Source organism: Anomaloglossus baeobatrachus, chromosome 2 (genome assembly GCF_048569485.1).
Source record: "Anomaloglossus baeobatrachus isolate aAnoBae1 chromosome 2, aAnoBae1.hap1, whole genome shotgun sequence".
NCBI classification, from domain to species: Eukaryota; Metazoa; Chordata; class Amphibia; order Anura; family Aromobatidae; genus Anomaloglossus; species Anomaloglossus baeobatrachus.
The window spans coordinates 160,506,048-160,521,499 of NC_134354.1; the positions used below are offsets into that span (position 1 = coordinate 160,506,048).

Consider the following 15,452-nt stretch of genomic DNA (forward strand, 5'->3'; position numbering starts at 1 on the left):
CACAGTCATTGGAACTGCATTCGGGGAATGAGGACTACGATGAAACTTTGGGGCAACATTTTTGATAATAAATTGGTGAACAAGGGATAGTCTGGGTGACTCTTTATTCAAATAAACTATCTTGTGTATGAGGTTTTTTTTATTACTGCCTTAGTAATTGGGGTGTCTGATAGACACCTCTCGAATACTATCACCAGGGCTTGATGCCAGCTAACACTACACAGTTGACAACAACCCTAAGTACCATTACAATGATTGCTACAAGACAAGGGCAATTGGGAAGAATTGGGCAAGGCACAAGAATTGGCACATCTAAGTTATGTGCCAATTCTGGGGTCGCTGCAAGCTGATATTTTTCAGCAGGAAAGGGCGTAGAAAACCCATGGTTCTTCCCAGCCTGATATCAGCCCTCAGCTCTCTGCTTTATCTTGGCTAGTTATCAAAAATACAGGGACCCCATGCCGTATTTTAAATTATTTAATTATTTAGGTTAAAAAAATGTTAAAAACACACCTTTTAGTGCCACAAGAAAGGCACTATAGGGTGCAAGTGTACAATATACAATGTACTGCAATAGTAAGTAAACACTGCCTATATGCCTCTTTAATCTAAGCTCTCTAACTTAGATCAACTCTCCCTGAATTGAGGACACTGTGCTGAGCATACCACATTCATATAAGACCTGATGACGCAGTGCGGCCAGCCAATCACAGTAATGGCAGTAGCCAACATGGCTACGGTATTACCATGAATGGCAGGCAATCTCTACGTTTATTGGCTGTCTAACAGTTGCAAAACACGTGGGGCGGGAGGGTTGAGTAACGAGCATACTCAAGCCTCTCGATGCTCGATCGAGTATCAAGCAGTGGTGAGCACGCTCGCTTATCACTATGTACCAAGTATATAATTATATTTAACCTAGAATAAGTTTTTTGCTCATGTATATAATCATTACAGAGAAGAGGAAAAGAATATTATGCTTTCCTGTCAATAGATCCACATTGTATGACATGAATATATCCAATGAGATAATATAAAAAATAATAAAATAAATCTTTTTTTTATAGTGCTAATATTTCCATATCTCCATATATCGCAGAGATTTTCATACATCAGGAACACTATCCCCATTGGGGCTCACAATCTAAATTCCCTCTCTGTATATCTTTGGAGTGTGAGAGGAAACCGGAGTATCCGGAGGAAACCCACGCAAACACAAGTAGAACATACAAACTCCTTGAATATGTTGTCCTTGGTGGGATTCGAACCCAGGACCCCAGAACTGCAAGACTACAGTGCTAACCACTGAGCCACCTTGCACTGCTGTAGCACTTACATAATCGTCACTGATAGAGCAGGTACACTCGACACTAAGACCACTGAGCTATCAATTTATTCATCAATTAATATTCTGAGAATCACAAATAACAGAAGTGCTACCATAGGAATGGGAGCGCACACAGACAAAATACAGAAAAAATAGTGATCTGGAATCTGTGACTACAAACATTTTTTTTAAAATATTGTCACTGATCACCTTTAAATAGGAAATAGTGTAATTGTCCAATAGAGGAATATTAGGGAATATTATTTTTAGTGATCTGAACCTATTAGAATAGCAGATTAGCGGTGCCTATCACAACCTACAATCTTATAGCAGTCTTTAGCTATAAGATCAGCTGTCTTGGTGACTATCTACATCCACTGCAGACTAATGTGAAGTGACATGTGATTTCAGTTCTCCCAAGGTCACCAGCTGAGATAGGTGATTATAGTAGAAACAAACACTACAGAACACATTACCCTTTTTCCTGCCAAGAGCTATTACTCGGCTTGCCATTTTCTCCACAGTAGCTAGAAGTGACCTAATTTTTCTAGTGTTATATTTTCTTCCACAGACGGCCCTAACTGCATTCTGCATCACCGTGACGTCGTGTCCATGTCTCAGAAGGATATCGTACAAGAACATTTACAGAAGATAGAGCCGTAAATAATACAAAAAGGTTTAGAATGACTTTAATAACAAACTGTAATAATGTGGAAGCAGAACTTTGTATTTCCTGCATAACTCATCATTATTATTCAGTTCATGCAGGCACACGAGCAAACAAATTACAACAATTATTAAAATTAAACAATTTAAAAAAGAGCAAAGTATTTAGCTGGAGATTCTTCAGCAACTGGATCTGCACTAAATCCTTAAGACAAGTTTTAAAGCGGTTGTCCACTACTTTTACACTGATGGCCTACGCTTAAGGGGGCTTTACACGCTACGATATCGTTAATGTTTGGTCGTCGGGGTCAAGTTGTTAGTGACGCACATCCGGCGTCATTAACGATATCGCAGCGTGTAATACTTACCAGCGACCTTAGGCGACCTCAAAAATGGTGAAAATCGTTCACCATGGAGAGGTCGTCCCACAGTCAAAAATTGGTAAGGGTTGTTTAGCGTTGTGGTTCATCGCTCATGCGGCAGCACACATCGCTATGTGTGACACCGCAGGAGCGAGGAACGTCTCCTTACCTGCCGCCAGCCGCAATGAGGAAGGAAGGAGGTGGGCGGGATGTTACGTCCTGCTCATCTCCGCCCCTCCGCTTTGATTGGCCGGACGCTTAGTGACGTTTCGGTGACGTCGCTGTGATGCCGAACGTCCCTCCCCCTTGAAGGAGGGATTGTTCGGCAGTCACAGCGACGCCGCCAACCAGGTAAGTATGTGTGACGCTGCGTAGTGATAATGTTCGCTACGGCAGCGATCACAAACAATCGCATGCGCGACGGGGCGGGTACTTACACGGTCGCTATCGCTAGAAATTGCTAGCGATATCGCTACCGTGTAAAGCCCCCTTTAGTGTTATGATTCAGGGACCGAGGAGGATCAAAAAAATGCAGAATCCCAAATAGTAACAGTGGCTGGAACCTTAACGGACTGCAGACCTAATCCTGACACACAACTAGAAGTAGCTGTGGGACGAGCCTACGATGACCTAGTCGTCTCAACACAGCCGGAGAGCTAAATATTCTCACAGATAGAAATATAAGAAAGCTAATCTGCCTCGGAGCAGTCCCCAAAGATAGATAGATAGCCCCCCACATGTAAAGGCTACAGTGATATAGAAAAACAAAATATAAAGCCAGAAAAAACAAATTCAGCAAAGGTGAAGCCCAAACTATCTTTATAGAAAAGGATAGGAAGGAGCACTGTCTGAAACCGTAAAAACCCTAATATATACCAGCACTTCTGATATGGAAAAATCCTGAGGTCACACAACCTCTCCCCCACTGAATCAGCACTCAAATGTTACTGGGATCCAAAAACACTAATACAGATGAGGGACTGAATTAATACCAAGCATGACAAACACAATACCTTGCAGAATCATGGAGCTAAGTATACAGACACTCCCAGCAGGGAATGATCCCATTCCACCAAGAACACCACACAGACAAAATAGGAATCAAGCATAAAGGTCACTTCACACATAACGAGATTGCTAACGACATCGTTGCTATGTCACAGTTTCTGTGACAAAACAACGACTTCACCAGCGATCTCGTTATGTTTGACACATACCAACGGTTCGCCCCCTGCTGTGAGATTGTTGGTCGTTGCTGAATGTTCTGGGCCATTTTTGGCTCTTTGGAGTCCTGCTGGGCAGGATGGATCTGTATGTTTGACTACTACCAACGATCTCGTTAACGACCTAGATGAGAACTGAAAGTGTGACACGTAGGTGTGTAGTCGCGTCACCTTTTCCGCCCCCCCCCTGCTGCATCGTTACTAAAGTCGTTGGGAAAATGACTGTGTGACATCTCACCAACGATCTCACCAATGACTTAACAACGATCTGGAAACTGTGACGTAGTAATGATCTCGTTGACAATCTCGTTATGTGTGACTGGACCTTTAGTATTAAGCAGAAAAAAACAACAAGAAAGTGGAAAACAAACAGCAGAGGTACAAAGACCACTTATATGAGAGGAGTTCTGGTAGTGAGCAGGGCTGTTTACAGAATGTCCTTAACACACAGGAGCAATTGACCACCGGCAAGTAATAAGAGAAAACTATTCAGTTATATAGTCCTAGTCTGACCCTGATTGCCAGTCCTCTACAGGTGTGTGAATTTCATTCCACAAATCAACTGCACCGCCAGCACTGACCACAAGAGGGAGCCCAAATTGGAAAACGTATTCACAACAGCTTAGGATAGGTCATCAATGTCTGATTGGCCGAGGTCCGACACCCGGCACCTCTGCCGATCAGCTTTTCTGGAGCCGGTGGCAGCAGGTGGCCGGAAATGCTCAGTTCCAGAGCTGCTCTGTGTTCTGATAGCAGCCGCGGCCTGCACATCCGCCTCCTATTGATTTCAAAAGGAGGTGGCTATGCAGTACCCGCCCACTGCCGCTATTAGATGATGGGACAGCTCTGGAACTGAGCATTTTTCAGCCACCTACTGCCGCCGCCAGCACTGCAGACAGCTGATTGGCGGGGGTGCAGGGTGTTGGACCTTGTGGAATCAGACATTGATGACCTCTCCTAAAGTTTAGCTATCAATGTAAAAGTAGTGGAAACCTCTTTAACACGTTTATCCCATAAAGTATATCACAACATTTGAAAATTGTAGCCAGTGTTCTATAACTGTTCAATGCTCTCATACCCTAGCCAGATAGGGTGAATACTAGAAAATGTATTAGATCTGACCCCAGCCTTTGGGCTTTTTAGTCATTATAAGACTGGAGTCACACGACCATACAAAAAAAATCAGTCCCATTCTCATCTGTGTGCTGTCCATGTGCTGCTCGAGTGTTGTCCGTGTGCTACCTGAGTATTGGCCGTGTGCTGCTTAAGTGTTGCCCATGTGCTGCTTGAGTGTTGCCCGTGTGCTACTCGAGTGTTGCCCGTGTGCTGCTCGAGTGTTGCCCGTGTGCTGCTTGAGTGTTGTCCGTGTGCTGCTCGAGTGTTTACCTTGTGCTGCTCGAGTGTTTACCGTGTGCTGCTTTAGTGTTTACCGTGTGCTGCTTTAGTGTTTACCATGTGCTGCTCGAGTGTTTACCGTGTGCTGCTCAAGTGTTGCCCTTGTGTTGTCTATGTGCTGCTCGAGTGTTGCCCATGTGCTGTCCGTGTGCAATTCGTCTTTTCACTCAACAGCTATTCGTCTTTTACAGGACCAGTTACAGGTTCCCATCTTACAGAATTGTAATGGATCTGTATTCAATTGGATATCATACTGATGGTTCATATGGCATCTGTTTTTTTTCTCACACTTTACTGATTTCTGAGTCAAATCGCTGAGGAAAATAAACACAGATCTGCTGTGCCTCATTGAATAACATTGATCCTTTTTTCTACTGGATTACACTCGCCCAATTTCCATGCTCGTGTGGGCGAGCCCATAGACTCAGGATGCATTGGATCAATAAGAAATAATTCCAAAAGTGAATTTTCCACCTTGCAAAACAATTCTACTGATGATTCATTTTTTTATTCAATGATTTCTATCATATTTTTATGTAATACAAAGAAACATAGTACCCAGCACTGCGACACTGCAGTTGCATGAAATATTTCATTTATTAATATATCAACAATTCAAGGCTCTGCAAACTAAGTTGTGGGTATAGCTCTTACTTAAAGAATGACTAAACGTTTTTATTTCGTTAAATAATTTTGTCCAGCATGGAAAGGTATGAAAATTGTAACTTTTTAAAGGGTTTTGTTTTCATTCCTTAAACAAAAATTCATGTAATTGGCTTACAAACCTATGCTTTTTCCCAGGTTTATATGCCTACCTTTAGCTGCACTGATATCAGAGATTTGGAGTACAGAAGATAGCAGTGAAAGGGTCAACATCTTGATAGCAGGGAATGGGTCAGGTGTCACTAATTCTGGGAATAAACCTGCTGCAGCAGATGATTCTCATAGGAACAGTCAATGGACGAGATAGGTAGTGGCCTTTTCACTGCAATCATCTATACTCTGACTATGTTCTGATGTCAATGGAAAATAGACTGGGGAATAGCTGTGGTTTGGAAGTCATTTACATGGATTTTTTTTACAGTTTTAATGGAATGAAGAGAATGTACCTAAAAGAGTGATTTGCAAAGCTTCATACTTTTCCATGCTGAACAAAATTGTTTATAAAGATAAAATTTAATTACTGTTTAAGGGTAAAATCTCTATTTAAACACTTAAGTGTAGAAAGATTAAGAGTAGAAATATAAACAGATATTACCAGAACAATAGAGAAATACCTTAAAAGAGAAAACGGAAAAGTGCACCCTAAGTGCCACATCCAGCTCTTTGTCTGTTGCTGCTTGGCCCACAGACAGGGATTGCCAAAGGTCTGGAAAGAGCACTACACAGTTGAGCCCTTTCTCATCCAGCATCTCATTCGAATGGAATAGTAGAATAGAGAACAATCAGCTTCTTCTTCCACCATTCAGCCTGTGTGAATGAAGTTCAGCACAGCAGGTACATAGACATCACTAAATCATTCCTGCTGTGCGGAACCTCAGTACTGACAGCATACAGACCGGACAAGTGTATTGGGGGAACGTGGCCGGGTGAGCAGTTCTATGTTTATTTGTAGCATTTGTCAGCAGTTGGAAAAACTGTTGGAGCCATCGTACTGTGTATGGTAAAGATAACATTGTAATGTATGGAGAGTACTGTGGGAGCCATCATACTGTAGTGGGTGGGGTTGTGGGATCATCTTACTGTGTGGGGGGTTATGGAGTCCATCATAATGTGCGTGGGGATATGGGGTCATTATACGTTTTTTGGTAGGCAGCGGCATCCATTAAAATGTGGGAGTCCATCATACTGTGAGTGAGGGGGCTATGGTATCCATCATACTTTGTAGGAGGGTATTGTAGGAAAATCAAACTGTGTGTGGAGGCAAGCATACTGTGTATTGAGGGCTGTGGAGGCCAGCATACTGTGTGTGGTGGGCTGTGGAGGCCAGCATTCTGTGTGTGGTGGGCTGTGGAGGCCAGCATACTGTGTGTGGAGGCCACCATACTGTGTATGGAGGGCTGTGGAGGCCAGCATACTGTGTGTAGAGAGCTGTGGAGGCCACCATACTGTGTGAGGTGGGCTGTGGAGGCCACCGTACTGTGTATAGAGGGCTCTGGAAGCCAGCATACTATGTGTGATGGGCTGTGGGGACATCATACTGTGTTAGGGGCTGTGGGAGCATCATAAGTGCCGTAAGAACAACCCCCCAAAAAAAATATTACAGAAACAAGTTGTTTTTGCACTTTCGCTGCCCTGGGAGTATTTTTTTTCTGTTTTCCAGTATTCTGAATGGTGAAATGAAAGGAGTTCTTCAAATCGACAATTCGTCCCATAAAAAACATTATACTGCCATGTTGAAGGAAAAATAAAAATGGCATTTAGAAGAAGGGAAGAAAAAAAACAAAGCGCAAAAACGGAAAACCTCTTGGTTTGGAGAGGGTTAAACAAACAGCCCTGGTTTCCATCATACTGACTGCAGAGAGATTCCCTTATTTTCGAGAGTTACATATTCATCAGATCAAAGGATATAATCATCTTTGATTGCCACAGTCCAGTCTGAAATCAGCTGCCACTGGACGGAGTATAGGAGCTTACTGAGTACAAAATATAGACAGTATGCAGTAAGATCATACACTTCCAGGAGTGGAGGCTGTGAACAATGAAATGCTCTCAAATTCAGTGATGGAAATTGTGTCTTAAGCGGGCTTTACACACTGCGATATCGCCCGAATTTTGTCGTTGGGGTCACGGTTTTGGTGACGCACTTCCGCAATCGTTAGCGATATAGCTTTGTGTAACAGCGTTCAGCGATGTAAAATCGTCGCAAAAGCGTGATTTATCGCTAATCGGCTAAACGGGTCCTAATTCCCAAAAATCGTTACTTCAGCAGTAACGAGGTTGTTCCTCGTTCCTGCGGCATCACACATCGCTGCGTGTGACGCCGCAGGAGCGAGGAACGTCTCCCTACCTGCCTCCCGGCCGCTATGCGGAAGGAAGGAGGTGGGCGGGATGTTACGTCCCGCTCATCTCCGCCCCTCCGCTGCGATTGGGCGGCGGTTCAGTGACGTCGCTGTGACGCCGCACGGACCGCCCCCTTAGAAAGGAGGCGGTTCGCCGGTCACAGCGACGTCGCCGGACAGGTAAGTATATGTGACGGCTCTGGGCGATGTTGTGCGGCACGGGCAGCGATATGCCCATGTCGCGCAACAGATGGGGGCGGGTACGCACACTAGCGATATCGGGACCGATATCGCAGTGTGTAAAGTAGCCTTTAGGCTACGTGTACAGGTTACAGATTTGGTGCAGAAAAATGCATCAAAAACTGCATGTGTTTTTGGTGCTTTTTGTGCCATGCGTTTTTCTTAATGATGTAAATAGTTGGAAGGGCTAAAAAACACAGGAAAAAGACCACCAACTATTAACATGCTGCAGATTATTTTCTGCACCAAATCTGCATGGAAAAAAAGCAAAATGTGCACAACACTTCAGAATTCTCATTGAGACTGTTGGCATAACTGGCGTAAAAGGTGCAGATTTGGGCCACAATCTTCACCAAAACTGCATAAACAAAGCACTGTGTGCACACAGCCTTGATCCTGGCCGATACATAAGCCACAAATACTTTTCAATTCAGTTTTTCAAACTGATGCCCAGGGCATAAAATTCTCTAAATGTTTCTGAAAATAGTTAATGGAAAATGAGCCTAGAAAGTAGGAGAATGTATACACTGATAAACATGGGCCTTTCTGCAGGATTGGGAGCATGTGAACATGAAGGAGCTGAGTGTCCTCCCATGAGGAGATAGTGCTCATATTGACATAGAAGCCCATTTCCAGTAGTTCGTGGTACTATGTACTTTCATTTATTTGGGGTACATTTCATTCTTTTCCCCATATTTTACCTGCTTTGTAGATCCTCAAAGTTCACCTGTCCATTAAAGTGGGTGGCTGAAGACACGGTGACGACCCGAGCATTGAAATCACTTGTTCCAGATTTGCGCAAAGTATCCAGTAGGAGGTTTGTCAGTAAGAAATGACCTAAATAATTTACACCAAAGTGAACCTCAAAACCGTCTTCAGTTCTTTCTTCTGGGAAAAACATGACACCAGCTACAAAAAATAAATAAAAATTAAAAATAAATTACTACAGATTAGCAGAATTTTCTACATTAGTTATACAGTGGAATAAAAAATAAATTTTCACTTGGAGTAGAAAATCGTATGTATTATGTTCTAATAGCCCATCTGTAACTAGATGTCACAAGTCCATACATAGTTAGAGTGAACCCGGTGAGGCTTGTGTACTTACTTTGGAAATCCAGGTCAGAATGGTTGTATGAATCTTTCTAAGGTTTGGTTCTACTTGCGTTTTGCACCAGTGAGTGCAATCCGATAAAACATCAGACTGCTCTCACTCTAGTGCAAAACTATGGGGCAGTGTCCATCTGCGATTCATTTCTCATGCCATGGTGACATGCGGAATGAATCGCGGTCTCGCTCACGCCCCCCCCCCACAACTCCATGAATGAGTCTTGGATAATGCAGCCCCATACAACTCTATGGGAGTGTGTGAAACATCGCACTGCACTCACATGTAATCTGGGTGCAGTGCTATATACGCAGAGACAAGCAGCGGAGGAGATGGGAAGAAAGTGCTCCCTCCCTCTTCTCCGCACCTGTGATGCGATCGCTAGCGTACACTAAAAGTTTGAATTGCAGGACACAAGTATTCTGATGAGGATTTTAGAAGCTAGTATACCGGACTCATCAGACCTGAGAGTTATTTAATAATGTATGCAGTCTGAATTGTGAAATCTGGGGAGAGATTAACTTTGGGGCGTGTTCACACTAGTGTATAGCCAGCGTACAACATGGTGAGTGTTATCAGATGTTTTATCGGATAGCACTTGGCCCAATGTTATACCATGGGGCAGTGGCAATCAGCAAAATTTTTGTTGATGAGGTATGGGCAAAAAAAAAATTGAAGCATGGTATGAAAAGCAGAGTATATTGGATCAAGGGCTCCATACAAGTCTATGGGAGATATTTGTGGAGAAAAAATCCAGCATCTCGTCCGGTTGTCCGAAACGCGTGTGCACTTTGTATGGTTTTATGACTTCCCCTTTTTTGGAATTTTTAAAGAATATAGAATAAAGTTGGTTTTAATTATACTTCAACCGGACGAGATGCTGGATTTCTTCTCCACAAATATGTCCTTTAGATTGCCTGGTATCCTTCCTTGCACCGCCCACCATCTTAATTGGACTCAGAGAAGCACATGAAAGGAGACGAGGTGAGCTGATAAAAAAACACTGTTTTCTACATACAAGCCTATGGAAGATTATAACACATTGGACTGAACTCATGTAATCTGAGTGCAGGCCGACATATGTAGAGACAGGCAATAGAGAAGATGGGGAAATGAATTGCTCCTTCTTCTCCGCACCGGCGCGCTGACTCTCTCACATGAGTGAATCGGATCCCAGTGAATGACACTCAGCTAATGCTCACAGCAGAGTGTGAGATGAATGTCATTCTCTTGCATTGGCTGCCATACGCTCATGTGAACATCCGCTATGAACCCCTAAGGGTATGTGAGAATATTCAGCAGAAATTTCTGCACCTAAAATGTGTCTTTGGCAGGAAATAAGCTGTGCAAAAATAAGTCTGTTTTTGGGCATGTTTTATGCACTTGTTTGTTTCCCCATTCATTTTAATGGGTAAAAACTAGAGATGGGCGGACTCGCAGAAACCGGGACCAGCAGGTACATATTCTCTCTCTCTCTCTTTTTTTTTTTTTTTTAAATCCGGAACCAGTCCAGAATCCAGCTCCCATATAAGTCTATGGAGATCAGAATCCGGAGATTAAAAATGATGGTAGAAGGGAAAGGGGAATGGGAGCCAGCGCGCTGTGCTTACCAAAGCTCCAACATGACTGTACACTGCTCCCAGACCCTGCATTCACTTCAGGTGTAGTGCATTACATGCATTGCATCTGCACTGCTTTCCCCGCCCATCGATGCCTGTGATTGGTTGCAGTTAGAAGCACCCCTACCCTGAGTGGCAGCGTGTCAACTGACTGCATCCAATCACAGGCACCAGGACGGCCGGTGGGCTGGGAAAGCAGTGTAACTGAAGGAGCCCGTACACACCAGCATCTACTATGAGCCTAGAATGTATGAGCTTATTTCAGGTTAGTGGGCATGACTCACTTGGCTGGTGGGCGTCACAATGTTTCCCCTCATCTACCATAATCATACAAGGGGGTTTCACCCACCCCTGCACTCCCTATATCTGGGAGTCTTACCCCCCACACCCCCACATCTATTATAAACAGTTCCATGCCCAAGTAAAGTTAGAAAAATAATGCTTATTCTTGCTGGAAATGTCAGATGGCATTTTCAACACGCCCATATCATGTGATAGGGGGCGTGTTGAAATGATGTCATAGCAAGAAGGACCTGGTACACTCTAGCATCTACCATCAGTATTGTGGTATAAAAATAAATAAAACAATTGGTGTAGGGTGCCCCCATATTCTGCTACCGAGCACAGATAAAACCTACAGCTATAAGCTGCAGCTCCAGCCCTGCATTTATCTTGACTGTGTATCAAAAGAGGAACCATGTGACTTTTTTATTATTTAAATTAATAATTTAAAAAAAACACAAACACCAAAAAAATCCTTTATTTGGAATAAAATACAAAAAAGCATCCTGTTTCACCACTTTATTAACCCCATAAAACACCCCAGCAGATCCGAAATAATCCATATGAGGTCCCACGACAATCCTGGCTCTTCTACATCCAAGTCACAGCGAGCGGTCATAGTGCATGACTGCCCGCTGTGAGTACAGAGAATGAATAAGCTGCGTAATGAGCGGTGATGTCACTCAGGTCATTTGCGGTAACAGTTAGAGGTTCCCACGGTCTTTCACCTGAGTTCACAGACCTGCACCTCCTGGCAGAAAACCACAGTTTTTTTGCCAAGAGAAGCAGATTTGGTGATGAAATTTTTACACCATATTCCTGCACCTAATCTTCTGGCAAAAACCCCCCACTTTTTTTGACACATTTTTTTCTGTGGTTTTCAGCCAGGAGGTGCACTTATGGTGCTGAAATCCTCTGCACCAGATTTCAGCACCAAATTTGCACCTTCTGGCTGAAATAAAAAGGGTTTTTTTTGCATTTTTTGGCCAAGAGATGCAAATTTGGTGTTGAAATTTTTACATCATATTCCTGCATCCAATCTACACCTCCTGGCAAAAAAAACCCCATATTACTACCCTTGGCCCAAAAATGCAAAAAAAAGTTTTTTTTTTTCTTCCAGAGGTGCATATTTGGTGCTGAAATCTGGTGAATACGACTTCAGCACCAAATGTGCACCTCTTGGCAGAATACTGCTGCAAAAATCGCGACAAAAAACTGCGGCAAAAAAAAAATTGTCCACAATTTCACTGCAACAACAGATCTGCCGCAGATTTATCTTTGTGTGTAAAGTGGCCTTTAGTCTTGAGTCTTGAAACCCCCACCTATTGCTCAAAAATATACTCTCTAGCGCACTGTCCTGCTTGGCTCCTGGAATAGAAAACCAATGAACCCGTACACAGAGTGCAGTATGGGTTTATTGAATATCTGCTAAGCCCATAGAGCCCTGTGTAAGTGACCTCAGTGATGCTGCCTCCTGAGATGCATTTTGAGTAAAGATGACGAACCCGAGGTTTGGTGATCGGTGTTCATTGCAAACACAGACTTTACAAAAAAACAGAGTTCGGATTGCTTTACATATGATGACCACTCGCAAGAGCATCACAGTGCTCAGGAAAGCTCAGTGGTCGGCCCAGTGTGAGCCACTTGCAGTGTTTGAGTGTTTGAACGGCTTGCACTTAGGGTAATAACAGCGTAATCGTTTGCAGTGTCAACCCCACCAAAAAATGGAAAAACCACGCCCCCGGAAATGTTCTGTTTATGGCTGGCTGCATGTGGGCAGAGACCCAAACTGCCCGATTAGTGACTTCCATTGGGGTTCAGGTAAAGTTTAGCTGCACTCGCCGAATCAAACTTCCGGGGGTCCCCTTCTAGGATCAGTGAGGCCAGGCCTCAGGATCCAGACACCCACCAACCTGAAGTAGTTACTGTAAATCCATACAAAAACTAATCCTTATGTATAGTGTTACTGTGCTACTTTTCCAAGGCCTCTAGTAGTAAAATGGATATGACCACTAATTGCAATGAGGTGGCTCTGCTTACTCTGCCAAGTCAAAAGTCAGGAAGAGATAAAATAAATTGGGTACTGTTCTGTGTACTCTAGTTGCCAGTATGAAAACTGGAATACTTAGTTGGTTCATTCTTATTTGGATAATCAAATAAACACACCCATAAATATCTAAAAAATTAAAATAAAATAGTTGGTCACTCTCTAATTTTAAGTCCCCACCTGCATTGAATAAATACGGTGATTCTTTATATGTTTTCTAAGTTAGCCAAAGGTGGACATACAGTTTAATGTCTAGTTTTGCCTGGATTTTGAGAATAGGCATAATGCTATTAACTTTTATGTCCATTTTCTTTATGGTGTAGTTTTCTGTGATTTTAAAAGACCTTAATTTTGTTTCTGTGGTTTGGAATTTGTTAACATTCATTGACTACATAGTTTCTCAAATAAGCGGGGGAAATAATAAGAAATCAAAAGAGCAGGTGGTAGCGTAATGGCAGATTGTCTGCAAAGTGTAGTTTTAGAGCAAATTAGTGGAGCATTGGGCTTTTATATTACATTGATGAAAATAGGCTGCACAAAATGCAATCTGTCTGAAGGTTACCTTTCCTCTGGGATGAAAATGGTGACAATAGTCATAATAAGCCAAGAATATAAGTTAACAATTAGAACGGTGAAGTGATAGAGGTAAAAGTCTAAAAAATAAAATATTGTCAACATTATTTCTGAACAAAATACTAAATGGAATTTACTAAACCAAGGATATTTAGTGAAAAATTTTGGAAAGTCCTGAGATGACTCGTCGAGACGCACAATAAGGTGTGGCATTGTTTTTTTTTTAGGTCCGTGAGCAGTATTGTTTGAAGTTATCCTTTTCCAAATCTGTATTGTTATATTGTACAGTTTTCCAATATCCAAACCACTCTGAAATTATTAGCAGGATTCAGGGGTACACCACTGTTTCCAAACCTTAGTACAAATGGAAGAAAGTTCTCTGGGAATGGGAAATTGGTCAGACATTCCCCAATCGTACTGAGTGTATGGGTGAGATAACTCTTGTCCAGCACTGTATTTGGGTTTAGATAGAGGCTAAATCAATTGTCCATCTTTACAATTTGAGGGACAACTTATGCTCCTGTTTTCTGGAGAACTTCATTGCAGATCCAGAGAATCATGGTCAGGAATCCTCAGTCCAGAATTTTTCGATGCATTGGATTGCCAATTGAACTGCTCTGATTTTGTCCTTGGTTTCGCTTTTTTTTTTTTTCCCCTTATTCTGATGCTTGACTCTGTTTTACATTCAGACTCTGAATTCTGGCTTTGATCATTTTTTACATTTACCTTCCCTTCTATAATTTAACTCCTTATCTGCTTTCAAACGTTTGAATAGTGTTATTGATACTTTATTGGTATCAATAATTTGGGAGTACTTCAACACACGTTATCAATTAATCGCAGACAAATGGGTACAATAGTAACAATGTTCATATGGTACAACATCACATCACTGTACCACTGGCCAAAAAACTGTGTGCTCTCTAGTATTGCTTTTACAGCATTGGATGAGTGCAGTCACACTGAATTTAGGCAAAAATGCCTCATATAGCAGCAGGATTGGAGGAGTGCAATGACACTTAAGCTAGGCAACGCTGCCTCATACAGCAGCATCGGAGGAGCACAATGGCACTGAAGTTAGGCAACGCTGACTGATATAGCAGCATTGGAGGAGCACAATGGCACTGAAGCTAGGCAACGCTGCAGCATTGGAGGATTGCAATGGCACTGAATCTAGGCAATGCTGCCTGATATAGCAGCATTGGAGGAGCACAATGGCACTGAAGTTAGGCAACGCTGCAGCATTGGAGGATTGCAATGGCACTTAAGCTAGGCAACGCTGCCTCATACAGCAGCATCGGAGGAGCACAATGGCACTGAAGTTAGGCAACGCTGACTGATAAAGCAGCATTGGAGGAGCAGAATGACACTGAAGCTAGGCAACGCTGCAGCATTGGAGGATTGCAATGGCACTGAATCTAGGCAATGCTGCCTGATATAGCAGCATTGGAGGAGCACAATGGCACTGAAGCTAGGCAATGCCACCTCATAACAATTCATGAAAAATCCAGCAATCCCAAACAATAAAAAATTCCAAGACTTTATTTCACATTTTAAAATTCCATGGTTAATACTCCATAAAAAAGGAAACAGATAACGTGTTTCGGA

General features: G+C 42.7%; 1 protein-coding gene across 2 annotated transcripts in view; it reads right to left on the reverse strand.

Annotated features, from left to right (window-relative positions):
- Positions 1-15,452, reverse strand: part of DHRSX (dehydrogenase/reductase X-linked) — a 405,907-nt gene that overhangs the window by 114,750 nt on the left and 275,705 nt on the right. For both annotated transcript variants that reach the window (XM_075335466.1, XM_075335468.1), the window contains exon 5: positions 8,917-9,124. In XM_075335466.1, the coding sequence (XP_075191581.1) occupies positions 8,917-9,124 (208 nt within the window). The remainder of the gene's footprint in view (positions 1-8,916; positions 9,125-15,452) is intronic.